The 23,274-nt window shown below is 38.1% G+C and overlaps 1 protein-coding gene across 3 annotated transcripts in view; it reads right to left on the reverse strand.

Moving 5' to 3' along the window:
• Positions 1 to 2,175: 2,175 nt before the first annotated feature.
• The window catches only part of LOC118014870 (cytochrome P450 7B1), a 179,740-nt gene continuing 158,641 nt past the window's right edge, over positions 2,176 to 23,274 (reverse strand). For all 3 annotated transcript variants that reach the window (XM_035011240.1, XM_035011241.1, XM_035011242.1), the window contains 4 exons: positions 22,332 to 22,919; positions 21,640 to 21,846; positions 10,896 to 11,071; positions 2,176 to 3,615 (listed from right to left, as the gene is read on the reverse strand). In XM_035011240.1, coding sequence (XP_034867131.1) covers positions 3,328 to 3,615; positions 10,896 to 11,071; positions 21,640 to 21,846; positions 22,332 to 22,919 — 1,259 coding nt within the window. In that variant the 3' untranslated portion in view covers positions 2,176 to 3,327. The remainder of the gene's footprint in view (positions 3,616 to 10,895; positions 11,072 to 21,639; positions 21,847 to 22,331; positions 22,920 to 23,274) is intronic.

Raw genomic sequence — 23,274 nt, forward strand, 5'->3', positions numbered from 1 at the left:
GTGTGTGTGTGTGAAATCAAAGACTCCCACACAAAGCCAAGAACTCACAAACTGAACATCTTTAGTAGGTGAACTAGAAAGAAACCTTGCTCCAGAGACCAAAACTGTCTGTAGACTTGTCTCTCTCAGCGATGGTGAAGGAAAACAAAACAAAACAAAACAAAACAAAACAAAACAAAATAGAAAGTGTCTCCCATCTATTCCTAATCATAGGGCTGCTTTGTAGCTGATTTAAGGCTAGAACCCACATTACCTATGTATCTCCCACCCCTCATCCCCTCTCAAGCTGCAAACTTAAAGTGATGTGAATTTGATAATAACATCAGCAGTCAGACAAAAGTAACTCAACTTCTCCCTGAAGGAATGAGTTTTAAACTCAGGCTTAAAAAAATTTCCAGAGATAAAATTCCAAGGAATATGGGCTCAATAAACAAGCCATAGTGAGTAAGAGTTACAGAAACAAACTATAGAATCAGACCCACGAAACATTAATGATTTAGAAACATCAGATACATAATATAAAATAGGTTTCTTAATGTACTTGAAGAAATGGAAGAGGATACGGAGCATATGATGAAGGAACAAGACATCAGAAATGACCAGGCAGTGGGCGCCTGGGTGGCTTGGTCGGTTAAGCGTCTGCCTTCGGCTCAGATCATGATCCCAGGGTCCTAGGATCAAGTCCCCACATCGGGCTCCCTGCTCAGCTGGGAGCCTGCTTCTCCCTCTCCCTGCTGCTTGTGCTCTCTCTCTCTCTCAAATAAATACATAAAGTTTAAAAAAAAAATGACCAGGCAGATAGGATGAACAAAAGAGAGTTCTCAAACTGAATATAAAATCATTGAACTTAGCAAATTCAGTGGGATCAGAAAAACTGAAAGCTGACAAGTTGGCAGCTGGTACCCTGGCTCAAAATCAATCAACCCACAGAAGGGAGAGGGTCGTAAGGCCCTAAGGATAGAACATAATAGATCTAGAACATCTCAGGGAGAATGAAGGTAGTCACAGACTCTGTATGTGTGTTTGTGTGTGCATGTGTAGGCACACTACAGGGGTTGGGGACAGAGTTTGCAGCAGCCCGGGACAGAGGATGGTGGACACAGCAGTGGGAGGATAGGTAGGGGAGGAGTTTTTAGTTCCTGCTTTGGCCTCTCCCCCAAATTAAGTAGCTGATGGATATAGTTTCCATCATGGGGTGAAGAGATCATAGCAGTTAGAAGCAAAAGATTAAATATATATGTATATATACATATATATAGTAATATGAATATATCTTTAAAAATATAGAGCTTAATAAGAAAATTAAGAAGGATGTCATATATAGAAAATTTGTTTATGTAAATTAACATGCACACAGGTAATATGTTTTATAAAAATATAAACTTATGAAAAGATAAATATCAAACACATTAGAATGTTTGCCTATGATGGGGAGAAGTATAATGGTGAAGATTAGAGATAAGATAGAATAAGTAGACAAAGCCAGAGGGGCCTTACTTGGACAAATCATAATTGTGTACCATAAACTAAAACCAAACTCCATGGATGAGATAAAGAGCAAATTAGGTACACAGTATAGAGACTAAATTCACGGTGAGATCTAAACAAATTACCTAGAATGTAAAATAGAGGTAGAAAATATGGGGAGGAAAGGTCAAAGAACATGATGGAGTATAGAGTGAGAGGATCTAATAGAGTCTGGGAGAGGTACTACTCAGAGGTTATGGCTAAGAATATTTCCTACCCGATGAAAGACACACATTCTCAGACGCAAGAGGCACTGTGACATGCAAGCGTGATAGAGACTAAGAACATCAAAGACAAAAAGAACACATTAACACTATCAGAGAGAAGAGGCAGACTGCCCTCTGAATAATTAAACTAATGGCTAACCTTTTGATAGCAACAATGGAAGCCGTAAGAACATGCAGTATCTTCAGAGTGCTGGGAGGAAATAGATTTGTGCGCACAGAAAAATCACCTTTCAAGAACAAGGGCAAAAATAAAGATGCTTCTGATCAACAAAAAACAGAGCTTAGCTAGCAGAGCCTCACTAAGAAATGTTTAGAGCATGTACTTCAAGAAGGAGGCTATAAATGCTAGAACATCTACTTATTATTAAGTACCATAAGTATTTTATAATGTTACTTTAATAATCAATTTCCTTTTTAAAAACAAAAGCATGATGCTGAAATCATAGAAGTTCCGATCCATGCAATGCAAATTAACTGAATTTTATTACCTGCTTTTCCTGTTTAAATACAGTAGCGTCATTGCGGTCAGATGCCAATCACCTGGTAAGCTGAAATTGGAAAGCTCTGAATCATGGACACAATGCTGCGCTGTGGCATATAAAATTATACTGCATTCCATAACGGTGTAACTCAAAAGAATACAGATAAACTCCAGGTCCAAAAGGTGATGTGTCAAGAACAAATACTGCGATCTGGTTTCTCAGTTTATATAAATGGAAGCATTTAGGAAAGAGTTCACTGCAATGCTGATATAGCCCTGAGTTTACACTAAAACCAAATGCTACCATCAATCCTGTCATGATTTTAACATTTGCTCTTAACAACAAACCTAATACTAATGTCTCAGGCAAATGCTGAATATATAATAGGCTTTGTGTGTTCCTATACATGAAATCTTCTCAGTATCTAACTTAACATGAGTGGTCTTACATAATGAGAAATTTTGTTGCATTGAGCCATAGTATACAAAGTAATAAAGAACATTTATGCATGATTAAATATTGAAGTGAAGTTGGAGCATTTAATCTACCGCAAAACTCATTTAAGGCAAAAGTACCCAGGCGATATAGACATTATTGATATTACACTTGAAGGGAACATTTTCATCCAGTTTATCGCATGAAAATTTAATTTCCTTCTTCTCTGATAATTTTGAATTTGTTAGACTGTGTCCATTTCCAGCACAAATTTCCACTAGTACATAAAGTGTGATTTTACATATTAGAGAAGAATCTGAGTGACTTAAAAAAAATCCCACAGTGCCAAATTTATTGTGGTACATTTACCATGATGAGCGAAAATCACAATATGTAGAAAAACATAAAAAGGCTATTTTGAGTTTATCATTATGCTGATTATGATGTCTATTTTCATGTCGACATCCTCTTTTAGTTTATGATGGGTTTTGTGACCAAGTACGAACTGGACTGATCGCAGATCAAATATAAATTGGCACTTTTTAAACAAACAGACAAACAAAGCAATTATATTTGCAGAAATTCAAAACAAATAGACGAGCCGAGGACATTTAGGTTAGTTCGGATAAATTTCTTTTCTTTCTTTATCACTTCTTTTAAGATCTTACTTTGTACCTAAATAAAACATCAGAAGCTGGATGCTGAATACCAAACAAAAGGCGACTGTAGTTTGCTTCCATAGGTTTAGCATCAATTATTTCTAAATCAAAATAAGTTAAAAGTACAACCAACAATTGCTTTACTTCAACAATTGCCAAAAATCGGCCTGGACATTTGCTGGCTCCGAATCCAAATGGCAATAGGTAATACTTCAGCTTTTTCCCGTTTTTGAAAAAGGCGGTTTTCTTCTTACCATCTTCTACAAAACGATCAAACCTAAACTCCTGTAGAGAAGAGATAAGGAGTTTAGTTAAAGTGCAAAATTTACATGAAATAGTTTGAGGTCAGGTCCACAAAGTTGCCCGCTCTCTCTTTCTGAAAAGGCTCCTTTGAATCCTGCAAATGCCCAGAGAGTAAAAGGTGTAGGTGTAAATTAGGGATGAACTTTCAAAAAAACTCAAACGCTACTAAGAAATGACTTCTCCCTTATCATAGTGAAATGCACATATCTATATGACTCTTCTTCCTAATTCGCATCTCTCTCTTATGCTGAAGTTCCTACATGTAGAGATGGTCTCTGTATGTTTGTTCCCTAAGATGGTCCCACTTGGTGGACTGATGTTGGGTAAAAGGTAAGGACTCCTGCGCTGCCGCTGTTACTATGGGATATTGACTTCTACTGGCCACAGGAGCTGCCTAATATGCCTTTTCTAGTCCTTCCTGATGGATGAGGATTCAGTGTTTATGTCTGGGTTAAATAGACATAAAATGAAATTTGAAATTCACATGTAGCACATAGAGGAACTAAGCCACCAAACCCATCTTGCTTGTTTTTTGGTGTTGTACTGAATTTCTCCTAGCACGGTGCCTATTACAATGGACTCTCTTTGGGCTATCTCTAGGGTGGCAGGTATTTCCAATATGTTTTCATAAATAAGTTACATTAACTTGTTACAGAAAATTACGGGACTGGTTTATCTAGGGTGTTTAGCCTGGCGTTAATTTACTCTCACTTGAGTTTCTGAGAAGAAACTGAGTGACCTTATTTCAGCCCATGGTGAATTAAGCCATTGATTAAATTAATGCACATGCCATGCATGAAAATGACCAAGTATTTCCTATACTTGGTGCTCATTAGCATTAGACCTGCTCAGCACACAAGTTTGATATGAACTACATGAAGTCAGAGGCAAAAAAGCAGGTCAGCCTGAAAGCATTTCATGTTACAGTGAAAACCCTACAATATGTGGATGGATTCTGACTCCATCACAAATGATCTAATTTTCTCACTCAATATGAATGCCATCAAAATAATCTCCTTTAAAAAGTACTGGGCTTGTCTTCTTTTACCTAGATACCTATTTTGATAAAGATTCACGCTTGGAAAGCACATTATGGGTGGTCTCACTTCCCTTCCAACTCGCAAGTTGGTGCAATCGTAAGGGCCAAATTAATCTACATTAGAACACAAGTATTTTCCACCCCCACAGACAGTTCTGGGATGTATCTGAATAGGATCTAACTAGTGCTAAACTAAAAATATCTGTGCCCCCCTGTAGTAATGAACTAGGACACTCTTGTTGACATGCACTTTGTTACTGGAGATAGAGTACAATATGGTACTCTCTCCTGATAACCTTTTCCGTGACTGGGGCCCCCGCCTGCTTGCCTGAGTTAAGGACTGGTGCTGCCACCTTCTCACTGACCAATCTGAGGAGAGAACACTCCACAGGAGCTCCTCACATAGCCACGTCAGTTCAAGTTAACTTACTCATGAAATAATTTGTTGGAAAAAGATCTCACTATTGCGACACTAATTAAGCCAGGAGATACAAAAGGAAAACTTGACTTGGGCTATAACTTCAGAGTGTCCCGATTTCATAAATAAGCCAACAATTGCTTTATTTCATGGCTATCCTGTTCTTCTTTGTGAAAGTGAATGTACTGCCCTCTGAGAGGCCAGCAGGATAAACACATGAGGCTCCCCCATCCCTGTGACCTGTAGGTAGTGTTCACCTTCAATTCCCTCAAATTTCTACTCTATCAGCAATGTCACTCCTCTAGTTTTCTACCACCTTCTATTCCATTTCCTTATAGTAAACGTCTTAGAAATTCCTACTTAGTTGTTTATATTATGAAACAAGAACAGGAAAGACCAACTTCTTTTGCTCTGTTACTACCATCCAGCTCAAAGGGCACATAGGCATAAATATATTTTTGAGTTGAAATTTATTTTCAATTTGTTTTCCATTGTCAGGGCATGCAGAACTAGAGCAGAAACCAAAGGACAGGCCTGTGGCAGAGGCTAGGGAGATGGTCTGGTTTTTGCCAAAAAGAGAAGGGGTATAACAGTCTCACCTGTAAGATTCTGGGGTCACAGTGACATAGAATAAAGGGTTAGGAGCTCAAGGTGCACACATTCATTTGGAGGAACTTAAATGCAGACCTTGTCATATTGATGTAAACTCTTTGCAGTCACCCTAATAGCTCAGCACTTCACAACTAAAGACGGTCAATTAAATATTAAGCGGATGAAGAATAGAGAAATCATAAAAGAAAGGGTATGACACTGTAATTCCCCATTACTCCTCTCATAATTCTTGTGGTTGACTTCTGAACATCTTTCTTCTGCTGAAGTTTGTCTAGGCACCCATCACGGTAATCACACTGATCTGGCCTCTGACTGAGGATAGGGTGTGTAAATCTCGTCACTGTTACAGAGGAAATGTCTGTGAGGACATCTGATAGCACTTCCTTTCTTGTGAACAAAGAAAAACAAACAAACAAACAAAATGGTTAATGTCCCCTTCTCCTCTGGACCTAGTTCTATGTGATTCTGATGTCGGGGACAGCTATGGCCACCAGGTTGACAATGGAGCTAACCCACAGGAGATGGCAGAGCCAAGAAATCCCAGGAGATCGGAGTTGTCACATTGTCTTATTTATCTCTGTATTTTCAAAGCACCCAACATAGTGCTATGTACATAGTAGAGGTTCCATATACATGTGTTGAATTAATGAATAAATACATGACAATAAAGTATATTTTAAAAGCAATCTTCAGGCTTCTGAAGAAAACACAGATATTGAATGAGTAAATAAACATGTAGAGAATGAAGCGTAGATGAATATTCAGCGTTCATAAATAGGGAATGGTATAATATTTAGCACTAGAAATCAAGATTGGATACATGATACAATTTTCTGGATAGAAAAGAGTTTTGGTACAAGTGACTGAGGAGCCTAATTTGTGTGCCCCAATATTGTGTTTAGTTCAGTTTAAGAGATTTGTTTTGAGCACTTCCTGTAAGTGAAACATTGAAGTTAAAAAGGCATTAAAACCTAGTCTTGCTGAGGTGGGTGACATACAATATAATCAGGGTTCGTATTCATTCAATTATCATTTTGGGTGTAGGAATCCAGATTAGAGAAAAGAAAAGTTTCTAAGATAAGAACTGTCAGTGTTTTGAGTGGATGACTAAGGGGTTACACTCTTGCCCTGGGTTTACAATCAGCCCTACTGGGAGCAAGATGACAGAGTTCCTTTTTATCTGCCTGACTTAAGTTCCAATTCGTTTGTACTAGCTCGAGAGAGTGTGCACGTCTCCTCCCAGCTCTGCGTTGAGGCTCTTCATATTAGTCACAAGAAATCAGTCACGTGGGAGTATTTAAACCACAAACATTGAGAAAATCAGGGCTTTTCAGAGGGCTGTTTTACCAGCACACTGCTGATTCCAACATAGTGGGCATGAAGGCCAATTTACCGGTACGGCAGAAACCCTCTCAACACGAAGCTCTGAGAACATAGCTGTGTGATAAGGCCAATTCCCTAAACTCTAAGCTCTTAGCTCTGAGAACATAGCTGTGTGATAAGGCCAATTCCCTAAACTCTAAGCTCTTAAAGACAAGGGCCTTTTAAATTTCTGTGCCCCCCATTATGTCCATCAAAGTACTTTTTGGATAACAGATGCTCAGTATACATTTGTTTCCTTGAAGTAGACTGGTGGCATAATCTCTATTCCAATTTGAGGTACAGACAAAAAATTAGAGTATTTCCTCATTTGTTATGACTGGCCTATTTGTAGAACAGTGACAATAATCAGAATAATATTGATACAACAGTTTTTATAGTGATTTAGAATTTATTCAAGGGCTTTCAAATTCGTTTTATAATTTCAGAATCCCTACACAGCTGAGAAGTTAGATAGGGCAGACTTGCATGAGGTCAAATAAGGTCTTTCAGCTTCAGAGCTTTTGGGAGTGCTCCAATGGCTTTCTAATTACTTTGTTGTTTCCCCGTGTCCTTACTTTAGGAGGCTACATGGCTGCGATAAAGTGTTACCACCCTAAAAGTTTGCTGTTTCTTCCCTATGGCTCAACAGTGTTTCCAGGCTTCCCTTTGTACCTTACCACCTCTGGCCACAGAAAAACCAACCAATAGATTTGCTCCTCTTCATAGCTCCAGGTTGGGATGCTGTATTTTGGCAGAAAGGAAATCATCACCATTTACCAATTATTGGAGTGCCAGTTGCTTGAATTCTGGCTAATAATAGATGTAAAGTTGAGGCCTTCAGAAAAATTTAAAAAGCTATCTATTCTTAGTTAAATTATCTAGGCTTTTTTGAATAGCATGTAGACCAATGAAGAGAGGGAAAAGAAAATTGAGAAGGGGTGTTTCCTGTGCTCTCTCTCTCATTGTCTTCAATTTTAGTTGCCAATTGATTTACCATATGGGCAAGAGCCACCTAAGTGGCTATTATTACAATAAACTAAGCACCCAATACTCAGAAAAAGAATAATTCTTTACACAGAAGTTACATATTGATAGCTTATAGACCCAATTAGGTCCCCAAACACTTTTTGTTTAGCCCATGTTGTGTTTTTAAACATTGTTTATCCAAACCTTTAAAAATTCTAAAGTTTACCCCAAAATCTGTTTTCTGAATTTTTTTTTTTTTAAATGACTCAGCCATGCTAGGCCTATGTGCCTGTAAGAGCTGAAGGCTAATTCAAAAGTAGTCAAATGGTCTTATTTAGATACCTCTGGGCTCTCCTTTCCCCATAGTTTTTACCACTCCTGATAGTATTGTTACATTTATACACAAGCCACTTCATCCATTTTTTCTAGTTAGGCCCAGTACATATTTGAATATGCAATATCGGTGATTTAAAATTCTAATTGAAGTGTATTTTCACTTTCAGAGCATTCATCCCTTCCAGCATCCCCTTATTTATTCGCCCTGTGGACACCCTCATATGCTAGGCACTGAGAATGCAGAGAAGGCAGTGAGTGGTGTGGTCTTTCCACTTCTGGAGCTTACAGCCTATGGGAGCACAGACAAACCAACAAATAATTGGAAAACAGCAGGTGGTATGCACTATAACAAAGGTACAACAGGCCACAGAGTGGGCAATGGCAAATTCTCTGAGGAACGTAACGAGGTGGGAATCAGGAACACTGCCAAAGGAGAGGTGATTAAGGGTGATTCTTGTGGAGTAATCTGGAACCTCTTGAGTGGACAAAGAGCAACATTCTAGGAATAGAGAGGTGTTTGAAGGAAGGCCATGGACTCTTTTTAGAATGTGATATTCTAGAGTCTCTTGGGCTTGAACATCCTGAATTTATGCCTCACTGGGTTGGGAGAACCTATGTTCTGTGAAGGCTCTTCAGTATCTATGTCCTCAAAGAAGAACTATATTTATATCTGCAGCTGGTCTTCTTCAAGTTTCTGGACTCATAGCTACTGTCTGTTTTCTATATCTAAGGCCTGGTCTTCCAATTCAAGATCTATAGGGCACAAAAGATAGGCAGTGGGGAATACAAGCCTCTGAAGAGCTTCTGGGTCTGTGCTCTCAGTGACAAATGGCCAAGGACAGAATTTCCCAGGATTTCCTTCTCTTTTTTACTGTCAATGGATGATGGTTTCAGATGGGCATCTGTTCTATGAGCATCTATAGCATCTACTTATTATCATCCCAAGTTGATAAAAATGACAGGAATAAATCTATTTGTTTGATAGCGGTAGGTGCTCAGTAAATGTTCATAGAATGAATGATTATGTAAGACCTTGCCAAATCATATAAGAATGATTCTGAACCATGTCATATTTTTCTGTGCCAATAATGATCAGCATTCCACAACTAATTTCAAGAAAACAATGATGGCAAAAAAACTAGCTAGTTAATTTTGGAGACCAAAGAACAGTACCGCAAAAACAGCGGTAATTTGGTAAACATTTATCGTGTATTTGCTGATAACTTTAATGTTGATTTTACTATCATGATATGAATGGTAAACTTAATGACTAGTGGAAGAGTCACATAATGAAAATAATAAATAGACGTTAAATAAAAAAAACTATAGATAGAAATAAAAGTTAAAATTTAAAATATTTTTTAAATATTAGTTATTATTTGCCCTATTTACTGAATATCTATGTGTGGAATAATTTTTTTTATATTTACAAATGTGGAGACAAAGCTAGTTTTCCGCAGAATGTCCATTCACTTACTAATACCCTACTTCTGATTTGTTATCCCTACATATAATGCCTCTTTTTCTGAAACGCATAGAAACCATATGTATACTTTCCCCCTCACTTAAAAAATGTTGCCTTTGCCGATGAAATAGATGCAAATTATCTCATTTTATTTGGAGTCTGTCCTCTTCTTATTAATTTCCAAAATTCAACACTATTTTCATCTAGCATGGCTGCAAAACATCTAACCTAGAAATGGTTTAAAAGTGATCCCTCTACGAAGTGCTCAAAAAGAGCAGAGAAGTTTACCTTTGAAAAAGCATTTCATATACAAAAACCACTATAGTAAAAACAGTACTTCATGAGACACACAGGCAGAATATGACTGCATTCAATTTGCATGCAGGTGGTGAACCTCTGAAGTGGTATTAAGGGATGAGCCAGGGTGGATTAATTTCCAGTCTTTGATATTCATTAACTCCAGCTTCAGAAAAAAATACAAGGAGATGACACAATTACCCTCAGAGCTTCACCCGTGAGCAGCAGCTTTACAATCTCAGGTTCATAATGCCATCCTGATTGATCAAAAAGGGGCATATACCTTTGGTAAGAGGTGAAAAAGTATATGGGCTTAACTACGGCAGTGATGGTGCTTGATCTGGGGACAGTAAACCCCACTCTAGAAACACTTAGCAAAACAGTCCTCATTCTTCATTCTCTAAGCCACCTGTCATTAGCTAGCCCTCCATGGTTTTCAATAATTCTCTGCCAAGCAAAACCTATTTTTGGCCTAAAGGTAATGATGGCCAAGGTAAAATGCCCATTTCATTTGAAGAAGCCAGCATTTAGTCTCATCATTCTATTTCTATTTATAGACCAAAAACCTTTGAAGAGGGATCCTTAGGAAACACTTCAGTAAGTAGGAAAATTTTCCCATTGGAAGGCAGAACAGAAGTCATCAATCCGTCTCAAATTCCTTCTGGAACGAGGTGGCAGAAGGAAGCCACGGAAAGACAGTGTGAGGAAGAGGAACGTGCTTGCCGTTATCTAAGAAGTAGCAACAAGACTGCCTGATGCTTGCTTACCTCTGGAGCTTCAAAGATTTCCGGGTCATAATGTATGACTGGAGGAAAGATGGCTACCAAGTCCCCCTTTCGCAAACAGTAGTCCTGCGTCTCTGACTGTAGAGTCAAATCCTCTTGAACAAAACGAATGATGCTTGAAAACGAGCATAGTCGTAAAACCTCGAGAACGGTGCTTTCTGAAGGACACAAGCAAGCAACAGCTTATTAAAACATGACTGCTCCTGAATAGTGTTCTCAATTTGTCATTAAGCTCATTACCAATAGCTTTGATCGAAAAGGGAACCCTTTCCTAATCAGATCCATTGAGCACCAAGGGGAGAGCCATGGTGGTCTTGGACTCCCAGAGCAATGAGGAGGCGGGGAGAGAGCTGTGACCTGGCCCCAGTCACAGACAGAAGGCTGCTGTGCTGTACTTGGGCAGAAAGGTTATTAGCTAGGATTTCTGTAGGAAGGAAAGGTTTGCAAGAGAGAAATGCTGTGTGATAGGTATATCCATTGGACATTAAAACCATCTCCCAGCTGAAGAACGCTGCTGGTGGGTTATTTCACCACCCTTCAGAACAGCTACATCTTTAAAGCCAGGCTTAGGCATTTAATAACCACTTAGGCAGTTAATAGTAAAGTAATTGTAGTAGAGCTTTCTGCAGTGGTTTAACACTTAATTTCTTTTATGCTAGCTGTAAATAAAATGTGGGTCAGCATTTGTTGGAAAAATTTCAAAGAAAAAAAAGACTTTCATAGGATTCAGAAGAAAACCGTGTTTTCCTCAGCATCCAGAGAAAATAACAGCCACCATCATAACCTGGAAGATTCTAGAAGCTGAATGTCCTTGCTTTCCCAATGGCCTTCACCTTTTGCTCCTAGCACGACAGATTTTATGGCTAATTTCCGGCAATTTATCCTGGCAGTTTGAGGAGGAATTCCTTTGGGAATAATATGCATAATTTGCATAAATCATTCTGATAGCATGCATATCAGCATGTAGTTCCTGTCTAGGTCTGCATCTCTGTCTTCATAATCAAAACTGACTATGTTTTCACCAGCGTGAATGGGTCCTAGAATATAAAGCTTGATTCTTTCTAATCAGCAATGTGAAAAAGAGCTCCAGTTGAGCGTTTTCCCCCTTTCACATGGTAACAAACGGTTGTGTTTATGGCTTGCAATTTAGACTCACACACACACACACACCCCAATTTCTTGGTGTTCAGCAAAGCTCAGAAACATAGAGTACTCAATTATTAGATTATAGCAGTGCACTGGTCAGTTCAGTGAGGGTTTGCATCAGCGAAAAAAGAAAAATAAATGCTATTTCACTAAAATTTAAATCTACGCACAGCTTGCACAGGGATATCAAGTAGCTTTGGGTGCCTTCTCCCAGGACATTTTCCCCTCAGCATGCATTTGTCTAAGGAAATGAGGCTGCGGTCCACTCTGTGTGGCCAGTGTGGTGATTCAATGTGACGTACAGTGAAACTGTGCATATTCTTTTGGACTGCCTTCGTTATTATAATCAGGCAGAGTCAAATCGGTTTGTTGGTGATGAGGCCAGAAAAGAACTTTGGTTTTGGAACGTGGACTCCACTGCAGATAGCCACAAGGCACCTGACATGACGGATTTCAGCTGGCAGGACACCAGTGACCAACATTTCTATGGTGAAAAGCAAGGGTCGGCTTCCCAGGTACTGCTGCTGGCTCTGTTGGATCAACAACGGCGCAGCACCATTTTCGCCTGTGGTGGGAAATGGTAGCTGACATATGTAGCAGTGCTGTTCCCCCAAGTCCAGTAGGGGTGTGGGAAGAAGAAATGCAAAAGCAAAATCGTTGTGGGGTGGCTCTGTGGCAGGGCAGGCATTTACCAGTCCGAATAACGTGGTCCCATCCGACTGGCCGATGGGCTCGAGGGAAGCATGGCAGCTTGCGCCCACTGCGGGATCGCAAATGACAATTGGGCAAGCATATCTTATGCAGAAGTTAATCACAATAATGGAGCCCAAAGTGTGGCTTAGCGGTCAGATCGTAAATGACAAATCTGTTTTACCTTCCAGTACCAGTTATGTGTGCAAGACGAGGTTGGCTCTCGCTCTGAGCGATCATGCCGATAATCATTAGATGACAAAAGTAATGAGTTGCATTATTATCAACAATGGAGGGGGGAGCATCCGTGGCTCTGCGTTACAATGTACAGACACAAAAGCCAGCAGCTTTTCCACCAGCGCCAGTAAGGATGCGGGCAGAGCTATATGTTGAGAAGAATGACAACTGCACAATAAAAAAATTGCAGCCTCTACTTGTAGTTGTCATAGTTGAGCAGACACCAGCCAGTGCCACTGACAGACCAGCTGGGCCCTGGGAGGACTTCCATGCTGCACCAGGAGGTACAGTAAATTATCCTGCACGGGAGAGCAACATCTGTTTCTGTGTGAGTGCCGAACAAACAAGGCAATTTAAAACATACCAAGGGATAACCAAGCAACAAATGAACATGACCCTCATTTTTTTCCCCTCTTCTCACACACGAGGTGTTAAACTTCATTGTGCAAGCACTCCACGAAAGAGAGGCCAGGTTGGTATTTGATAAGGTGTTGTCAGAGAGATTTTACATATTTCCAAAATGGAAAGAAAAAGCTTATAGTATTGTTATTCTTAGAATCCTCCTTCCCCCTGCTATCTTCATTTCTTTTATACCAAAGCTAGCACTCAGTTCTCAATTCGCTCTAGAATTAAAAAAAAAAAAAAAAAAAACTTTCCATATACTTATAAATATTCAGTCTTTAAACCTAATTTGCTATACTTAGTTCACATGCCTTCAAGCATTTGTCTTCCAATTTCCACTGAATAAATGCGTACTAATGAGAAGTAGAGCAAGCTGCTGAGGCAAAGCTGGGTGACTTGGGTCTGGCCTGCCACCAGCTTGTGATAGGCGGGCAAATTGAGTTAAAATGAAAAGTCTTGTCAGCTGAAATTCAACATGGTAGCCAAACAGCAAGCTGTCAATCATCCAGCCAAAACAAGGGACTGTAGGTAATAAAAGGTCATTGTGATCATTAGTGCATTTGGCTTTCATATGCAAGTTAATTTTAATTAAACATGATCTCTATCTGTAAATGTTTTATAAAACTTATTGTACATAATGGATTGTTAATTTATACTAACATTTAGCAGGTAATAGGACCCTCTACTTATTAAATGCATTGTAGAGAAATGGCTATCAAGAATGCAAATATTTTGGGGATAATTTACACCAGGCACCACAAGGTGCCAACAATAGGAATTGTGATTAAGATAAGGCTGCCTGTGTTTTGTCAAGAACTGAGCTTTACTAACCAGTATACAGTAGGAAATTGGATTACAGAATTCCCACGATGAACTTACAATTCAGAGCCTGAACTACCTTCTTCACCTGGCTAGGAGAGATCTGTTTCTCTTTTCCGGATCTAAAAACATTCTGATTAAGTATCCCTTCTAAGCAAAAAGCTGGGGAATGTGTTGTGCTAAGATGCTTTACCATGTAACTGTGAAGGAAAATGGCAAACGAAAGGATGTGCTGGTAGAAAAAGGCATGTACACTTTCTCTTTTGCCCTCAGATCTCCGTTCTGGCTGTAATAATTAACAGATGATTCTCATTTGCAGATTTAAACCATTGAAGCAGCTCATGACAATCAATAATGCATGTAACGATGCAAACACAAATAAGCACATCCAAGTTTCTGCCTCACACTTAGGCCATGTCTGTATATGTGGAATGAATGTACTGTGACATGGCCAGGCTGTTAATTTGGGTCATCTTAATGATTGGTGCAGACTGTCATACCATATGATTAGCCATGGTGATCAGTGGATAGCAGTGATAGCTGGAGTGAAATGGACAGCCAGGTCCCGCCACGGTCCACTGGGGCTGAACACTTGGGCGGTCTTACAAAGGTGGATGAGGAGGGGGGAGAGGAGGATCTGCGGGCAGCGCTCTAGAAGGTGTAAAGAAATGGAGTGAGGCTCCAGATGTGTGTGCGCATTTTTACATGACTGCCTTAAAGACAGGTGAGAAAGTAAATTAGAAATTATAATAATCATGGACGCTGGGTGGCTCAGTTGGCTGAGCTTCCGACTCTTGGTTTTGGCTGGGGTCATGTCATGATCTCAGGGTGGTAGGACTGACCTCGTGCCCGGCTCCCCGCTCAGTGGGGAGACTGCTTGAGATTTTCTCTCTGCCCCTCCCCCTGTGTGTGCACTCTCTCTCTTTCTCTCTCAAATAAATAAATCTTAAAGAAAAGAAATAATCAGATAACTTGAAGCAAATAACTAATTTTTAGCTCAACAACTGTATTTTAAATGAAGAATAAATCTGAATTGGTACAAATGTTTACTTTTACTCTGCATTGCAGACACAACCTTTAGTTTCCTACTGAAATATATAGAAAGGTAAATTCAACATTCATATGTTCAATAAATGTTTATTAAGGTCCTACTCTGTTAAGGGCACTGGACCACTTCTACTGGTTAAAAAAAAAGAAAACACAGCATATGGATTTGGCCTTCGTGGACACTTCAATCTGGATAGTTCAAAGTTGGGAGGTACATATAAACAGGAACACGCCACAAGACCCTAGAGAGGATTCTGCGCAATTTCTGAGTAGATACCTCTAAAGATGGCATTCAGAAAGTCCACTTTAGTAGAAAGTTATTTTTTGTACTCAGCTGAAATTTTCCTCCTTCTAATTTCTACCCTTTCAAAAAGACAGGGGCAAAAAAAAAAAAAAAATATAATCCCTCTTCCACATGACAGCCCTTTAAAAATATTTAAAGACAACTATCATGTCATTTTTAAATTGTATGTCAGAGATGACATGGCCTTTAGTCTTTTGACATCCTGGATGAAATCAATTAACCAACCTGCCTCTTAAAAGGTGGCAAAGTGGGGGTGGTATTTCAACTAGAAACGTAGAGAGGAACTACTTTCTTTACCTTGCATACCAGACTTCTATTAATGTTTTGTTGGAAGCAGAGGAACAACTGATTTTTGAAATCATATCACCACGGACTTGTCTTAAGCTTTCTGATATTCCAGAGGTTATCAACCCTGGCTGCTCATTACAATCACCCGAAATGGTTTAAAAAAAAAAAAATAAATGCTCCATTCCAGACCAATGGAATAAGAACCACTGCATTAACTAAACCTTTAAATTAGTGGTTTTGAACCTTGGTTGCACATTAGAATCACCTGGGGGAGCTTTTAAAGCCATCAGCTTGCACCCCAAACCAAAGAAATCAGAACCTCTGGGGGTGGGACCAGGTATGAGTAGTTTTTAAGGCTCCTCGGTTGATTGCAATGAGTAATCAAGGTTAAGAACCACCGCTTTAAACACTTTTCTGCTAAGCCACACATTTCCTCATCCTATTCTTAGGCAGTTGATGCTTGACCTAAGTACAATTCTTTGCATTCTCATTGTTTCCCTCTCAATTCCTTTTTCCAGTAGTCATTATATTATCTAACCCTCTTAGCTTTGTGCTGAACTGATAATTTGATACACATCCAAATTGGTCTTTTTCACTTTTTGATCAATGTTTCTTTATGTAGAAAGATCTCACTATCTGATCTCTGGTGTACCCCTTTGTGAAAGATACCTCTCTCTCTCCTTCTCCAGAAAGAAGTTTCTAAATGAAGAAGAATTCATACTTCCTGAATATACCCATTGGAAGAGAAGATTTTATTAAATTTATTGTCTAAATTATGTATGATTTTTCTTTTGTTTTAAAAATTAATTTATTCATTTGAGAGAGAGAGAGAGCACATACATGTGCCAGCAGGAGGAGGGGCAGAGAGAAAGAATCTCAAGCAGACTCGCCACTGAGTGCGGAGCTGGATGCTGGGCTTGATCTCATGACCCTGAGATCATGACCTTAGCCGAAATCAAGAGTCAGATGGTTAACTGACTGGGCCACCCAGGTGCCCCTGTATGATTTTTCAAATACACAATTATTTTTAATATTGAATGAACTTTTTCTCAAAATAATACCCATAATTGTGACAAACAACCACATTGAAGATGTTAATAATGAGAACTGTGTGTGTGTGGGGGGCGGGTATATAGGAACTCTATCATCATTGTAATTTTTCTGTAAATTTAAACCTATTCTAAAACGAAAAATTTATTTTTATTTAAAAAAACACCCACAAGATTCTGATGTGAACCTCTAGCCCCATCCTTACCCTCAAACTCAACTACATCTGAGAATTAGTGATCCATATCCTTGTAAAATAGTGGTCAATATCTCTGGTATAGTTCTGGAGCACTTTCCCCTTGAAGTGACAGTATTCATGGGCTAGCTTTTAAGTGAGACCGAGCATCAATTTCTGGTTCTACCACAATCTAGCTGCATGACTTGACTTGGTTAACTAATCTTTCTGAATCTTGTTGTCTAATAATTAAATGACGATAATAATACTTGAGGGTTAAATAAGCTAATATATGTAAAGCAGGTAGCACAGTGCCTACCACATAATAAATAGTTGTTAATATTGTCATTCGTACTGTCTCATCTGGAAATTAAAAATAGAGTTAACTCTATCATTATCTTATTCAAATTATCTGATCTCGTACATGTGCATATCATGGCTAGCTTTGCTAAATCAAGATACAAAGAATCCCACCCCTCTCTTAGCTAAGACAGTGAAAAAGGACTCCAAGGATTCTGCTATCAGACAAGCCCGAGAGAAGCCTGGGGGTGGCCAGAAAACCCTTTACCTCCATTCAAGTTATTTAGCATCCTGGTATTTTTCTCATCTATAAAAATCATGACAAAATAATCGCTGCCCCAGTCCCCCCAGTATTTTGGTGAAGATCACATGAAACAACGTTTGAGCCTGTAAAATTGCCTTAAAATTTTGCGGTCATTAATATACTTAATATCGACTACATCTAATACTCATCACTTGTTATTCAAGGATCTTTATCTTTTCCAATTGATCATTTCTTTCTGTTTCTTTCTCCTCACTAATTACAAACAATGGGCTTAGCAATTTTTGATAGAATTTTGTTGGAGAATCACTGCAGGCTTATAATTCTAGGACTAAATTTTATAATAAATGATCTCCTTTTAAGAAAGCTGTGCAAATTTTGCTGAGCTTTGGTTTTATAGCACCTCCTTTTATTGCAATGTCCCTCACTACCACCACGTGTGTGACTATTCTCATTTTGGGGATATGTAATTGAACAAAATTAGGTGCCTGCAATTCTCTTGAATGATTCAGTTATTCAGTTCAGAAGTTATAATCCACTTCGACTTACGTTCCTCTTACTTAAAGCAGGTTTGTTTTTTTCATGTGTGATGCACAGAAAGAGCACGCCTGTGGGGTAAGATAGACTTGAATTTCCAACCAGCTTGGTTCACAAATAACTGAAAATGAAGAACACAACGTGCACATTGTAGTAGGGATGGCATTGAGATTAACGATTATTTTGGTGATAGAAATGACATTTATTGAAACCATACTTTTTAAGTTATGTATATACATTATCTAGGTAAACATGGAAGTCAGAAGTAGTACTCCAGTGAGGTTATCTGCTATCCATTTGTCAAAATTCCAATTTTGAGAGCTTCCTCTCCTTGCAGTCTCTTTTGTCTTATCTTCTCTCTGACTCATCTTTTCTCCTTTTCCTTCTCCTGTCTTGGAAATCTATAGTTCTAAATCCTACCTCCACCCCAGGTTTTTCTTTCCTGGAAAACTGAAAAATTCTTAGTTTTCTCTCAGGGTTTCTCAAACTTCTGTTCAAATAGCAACTCTTCCTGTTAAGATTTAGGCCCCCACTGACATTTATCTGAGTTTCACTGTAGTTACTTATTTTTAAAATTATATTTAAATTTTGTTGTAGAGACCTTTACTAAACACTGAGAGATATAAAATTTTAGTGAGGTCATGATAAGCAGAGCCCTTATAATAAGCTACATAAATATACAAAAATAGAAAGTTGTGCTTTTCTTTATCTAAAAGAAAAGGGTAGAATGGTTTTAAAGAAAGGTTCTCAAGAGGACTGGAAAAAAGCATAAATCCCTCACAACCTCTTACAACAGATGATTGCTTTGAATTACTTAAACAGGCTTGGTACTTAAAAGCCCAATCTATGTTACATATTTTAACTTCTGCTGAGATTAAGTGTATATGATGTCAGAGGAAATTTGATACATGTAAGGTCTACAGGATTGAGCCACAAATGTCAGTAATATATGCACAATGATTTGCATCATGATAAACCTATGTCCCATTGGGCTTTGTCTTCTGTAATCACTCTAAAGAAGAGAAATCATTTTTGTTCAGGAATAAGGCACTCATTTCTATGGCATTCTAACTTTCCTTTCAACCTTACTGTATAATCAATGTATGCTGACATGCAAAATCTTTGTTAAAAAAAAATCTTCTTTCTTCTTACTAGTTAAAAAAAGCAGCATTTGTTTCATGCTTGCGATCTTTTTCCTTATAATACTAAATTCAAGATAGCTTTCTTTATAAAGAAATGCACTTGGAATACATAGACCTCTGTCCTTAGGGATGTGAAAAAGGGGAAACACATACACCCATACCATGGGGTACGCTGTAAATATTTAATCCTGTAAATCTTCCCTTTGTACATATAGTCATACTCTTCTGATATAGAGGAATATTCACAATTGAACTGCGACTAGATGCAGAGGTTATCTGTTGTGTAACTGATTCATATAAAAATTTGTTTCAATCTGCATAAAACTGTCTATCTCATGTAAGAAAAAAATGCACATTATTTTCCAGAAGATTAAATTCTCATAATGAACAACACTGGCCTCTGTTGGTAACCAAGGTCACGATGAACAGACAATCCACCTTTTCTAGATTGCTGAAGGTGCTGCCTTTATCCAGGTAGATCTACACTCTCTTGGGATCGTTACTGTTCATTTGTTGATAAGGGAGCCATAAATTTATGAGGGCTCCAAGTATGAAAATCTCTAGCTCTAGCTATGGACTTAAACGGACCCAAAGTGTAGTGCTGGAACTTGCCATTTTTTCTGATCAAATACATTTAAACATTTCTGCTTCAATACTGTCATTTTAAAATGATCTTTTCTTTCAACAACACACTTGAGAGTAAGAAGAGAGTTGATGAATTTCAACTAAATTTTTAAAAGTAATAACTGTGTACAGAATACAAACACATATTCCTTTAAGTTTATTTGCTCTAGTTTCCAGTACGCATCATCTGATTCATAAAATACAACTGAAATTACTTGAATACATAGGAAAGCAACCTTGATTTTCATAGAACTGTATATCTTCTACCCCCAAAATACTGCGTATCCATGTGAAGGCTACTGCCCAGAATTTTATGCAAATTTTTTGGATTTGTTCATCAATAATTCTGCAAAGAAAACCAAAATAATATTTGTATTTTAATAATGTTGGGATTATTTTCTTTCACCGAGCAAATATAGAATGACTTTGCTAATGTATGCTAAAAAACAACAAACTAGAAGGTGTCACATTTATCCCAATTGATTGAACAAGCTAACCCACTGTCAGTACAAGACAAGCTTCCTGTTATTGCCTCTGATGGGTCTTAGCCTACTCAGTGGGAACATTCTCTAGAACACATGGGCCAGTCTTTTTAATGTCGCCCGGCAGTCAACACTACTCAAGATCTTTAAGTTCTTGGCTCCCAGAAGTTCCCATCAAAGGATCTGGAACACACTTAAAAGATAAACAATTGAGGCCACCATAGGCTAAAATACTTGCCTACATTATCAGAGGAGTGAAGCAACAGAGGTATATAAAGACTTACTCTTACGTGCATCCAAAGGGTCTTGGATTATTGTATAGTAAAGGATACCAGAGGAGGAAATGTCAATACCGAAGGGACAGAAAATAACTCGTTGATATGGAATTTAACTTGGGGAGTTAAAGTTTATTCACATAAAGATATGAAGCGTCTTATCAAAACCAGTAAAGGAGAATGCAATCCATTGTCATCAAAAGCTCACATCACTGGCGTATAGGTCTATGTAGAAATAGAAAAATGACTTAGTCACTCCTGACCTCAAACATATTTGAAATAGTGACCATGAATATCTCATGAGTCAATGAATATTTTATAAAATATTGACATTTCACATGGAGTAATTAGTAGCTGTTGCTTCTTCTTTTCCTCCCTGTCTCCCTCTTTTTCCTACCTTCTTCTTCCTTTTTCTCCCCCAAGTACATTTAAAGCAGGAAGTTCCAGGGGAAATCACTTTTACTACCTTTTTGAGAATCATACACATCAAGCTGTATAAAACATCCTAACCTCTGCCTGCAAATATAGACACCATTTTAGGGAAGAATAAATACATCTTGTACACAAGTTGCCTTTCTGGAATCCTCTCTTTTTCAATCCCCAAATACCTTTCTTGTCAAGATAGTGTAGCAGTGTTTGGAAAGCGTTAGCACACCAACAGATGCTCAGAATCAAATGACTTAATAGGCATAAACTTTTTTTCAAATAATTGCAAAGCTTTGGGTTAGCCTTTTGCATACCTTGCATAGTTAATTACCTAGGCCTTAATGTTTACATGTAATGAGAGTATCTACAGCTATAAACTACATAATTTATAATTGATGTAAATGGGTGTTATTATGTCAATTAGGCAGCTGTGTCCTCCACCTCTTGGTAAACAGCTTTGAGTGATAAACTGAGTTTGCAGAGAGGTACCTTCTTTTCTTCATAACAGATAAAAATAAATTACCTAGGTAGACCAGGCTGTCCAATTGTTCTCTGGTGAGCTGGATGGGAAATCCAGACCCTTTCTTTTGACCTGTTGACTGCAGCAAATGGTCAATTTCATCACGGAGTACTGCCATAGCTTCCGGGTGCTGTAGGAGGTAATACATCGCCCAGAACGTAGCTGGAATAGTGTTTGTCACAGAAGCCCAGAGAAAGCCTAAATGATGTGCTGGGAGAAAATAAGTGAAAAGGAAGATTAATAGCGTTTATTACACTGATTAGATTTGCAGTGTGCTAATTAAAAGATGTTAGGACACAGACCCAGCCAAGGATCAGTGCATGCTAATGAGGACCAATAGGCTTCTGAAGTCTAATTTTCTGCTTAATGAGAATAGTTTAAAATGTAATGTGCGCGTGGGGGGTGGGAAGGTGGGGGACGAGATAAGAGGAGTAAATGCAGCTTAGTTATACTCTTTCTCATTATCCCCATTAAGTATCTTGTTTTACCACCTCAGCAAAAAAAAAAAGAAAAAGAAAAAAGAAAAAAAAGAAAAAATCAATTATCACAGAGGGTTGTTTCAGAGTAAAACATTTTATCACTAGCCAATTAGAAAGAGCATAAAAATTTTCAAGGTCACCATTTTGTCTTTTTATTTCAAAGGTCTATTGTAAATTATTTTATTTTAGACAAGTAATCATTCAGAAGTTTCTTACCTCCTATTTCAAAGTCCTCAAGCGTATAGTATTTCTCCAGGATATCTTGCCTCATTTGAACAACTTCTGACCATCCCTGTGTCTTAGCTAAGTGTTCTGATGTCAAGCGTTTTATAAGTTTCTTTCTAATAGATTTGACATTTCCTAGAAGCTCTATGGGTATGTCTGATATTAAATATGGGAATTTGTCATCAAATTTTAAGAAATCATCTCTTAGCTCAGTAATAAATGTTTTCCTATTGTCAGCAAGAGATTTTCCATATATGGTTGTGAACGTGACCTCAAATATTACTGAGCTGCAGAATGTCAACAGGTATGCCGTGTCCCAATTTGTGGTTTTTAATAACTGGAGCTCAAACACTTGTTTTAAATTCTGCATCATGTTTTCTGTGAGTATATCCAAGGACTTCCCTTGTAAAAGATGATAGCAGCCATGAAGGTCATTGTTCAGGTCATCATTGGTTGCCAACTTTTCGATGGAAAATACTTTCCTTAATAGTTTATTAGTGAATATTTGAAAGCTTAATTTGTGACTTTTCATTACGAACTGGTACTGAAAAGGGTCCAGGATAAATGTTATATACTTTCCTAAAAGAAATAAATGAGAATATGAGCTCAGTTGGGAGCAAAACAAACAAATACCTGAAATTTGAAAAGATTTTAATCAAAATTATAGAGACCTTAATAACTAACACCCAGAAAGGTGCAAAGTTTAATAAATATCCATTTTGTTCAAAGATTCCCCACGTTTCCTTTAAAAATGGAAGATAGTGGGAGAAACTCTAATATTCTTAAGTTCTGAAAGACCTTTAAAAAGATACTCTTTTATTTTAATTAAATACCCAAATATTTAAACTACCCTTGAAACATCCTCAGAATCCCTTGACTTAAACATTTCTCATATTTCCCTAATAATACAAACAGAATACAAACATCAAACAAT

This window comes from Mirounga leonina, unplaced genomic scaffold (genome assembly GCF_011800145.1).
Source record: "Mirounga leonina isolate KUSES-001 unplaced genomic scaffold, KU_Mleo_1.0 Mir_165, whole genome shotgun sequence".
Lineage (NCBI taxonomy): Eukaryota > Metazoa > Chordata > Mammalia > Carnivora > Phocidae > Mirounga > Mirounga leonina.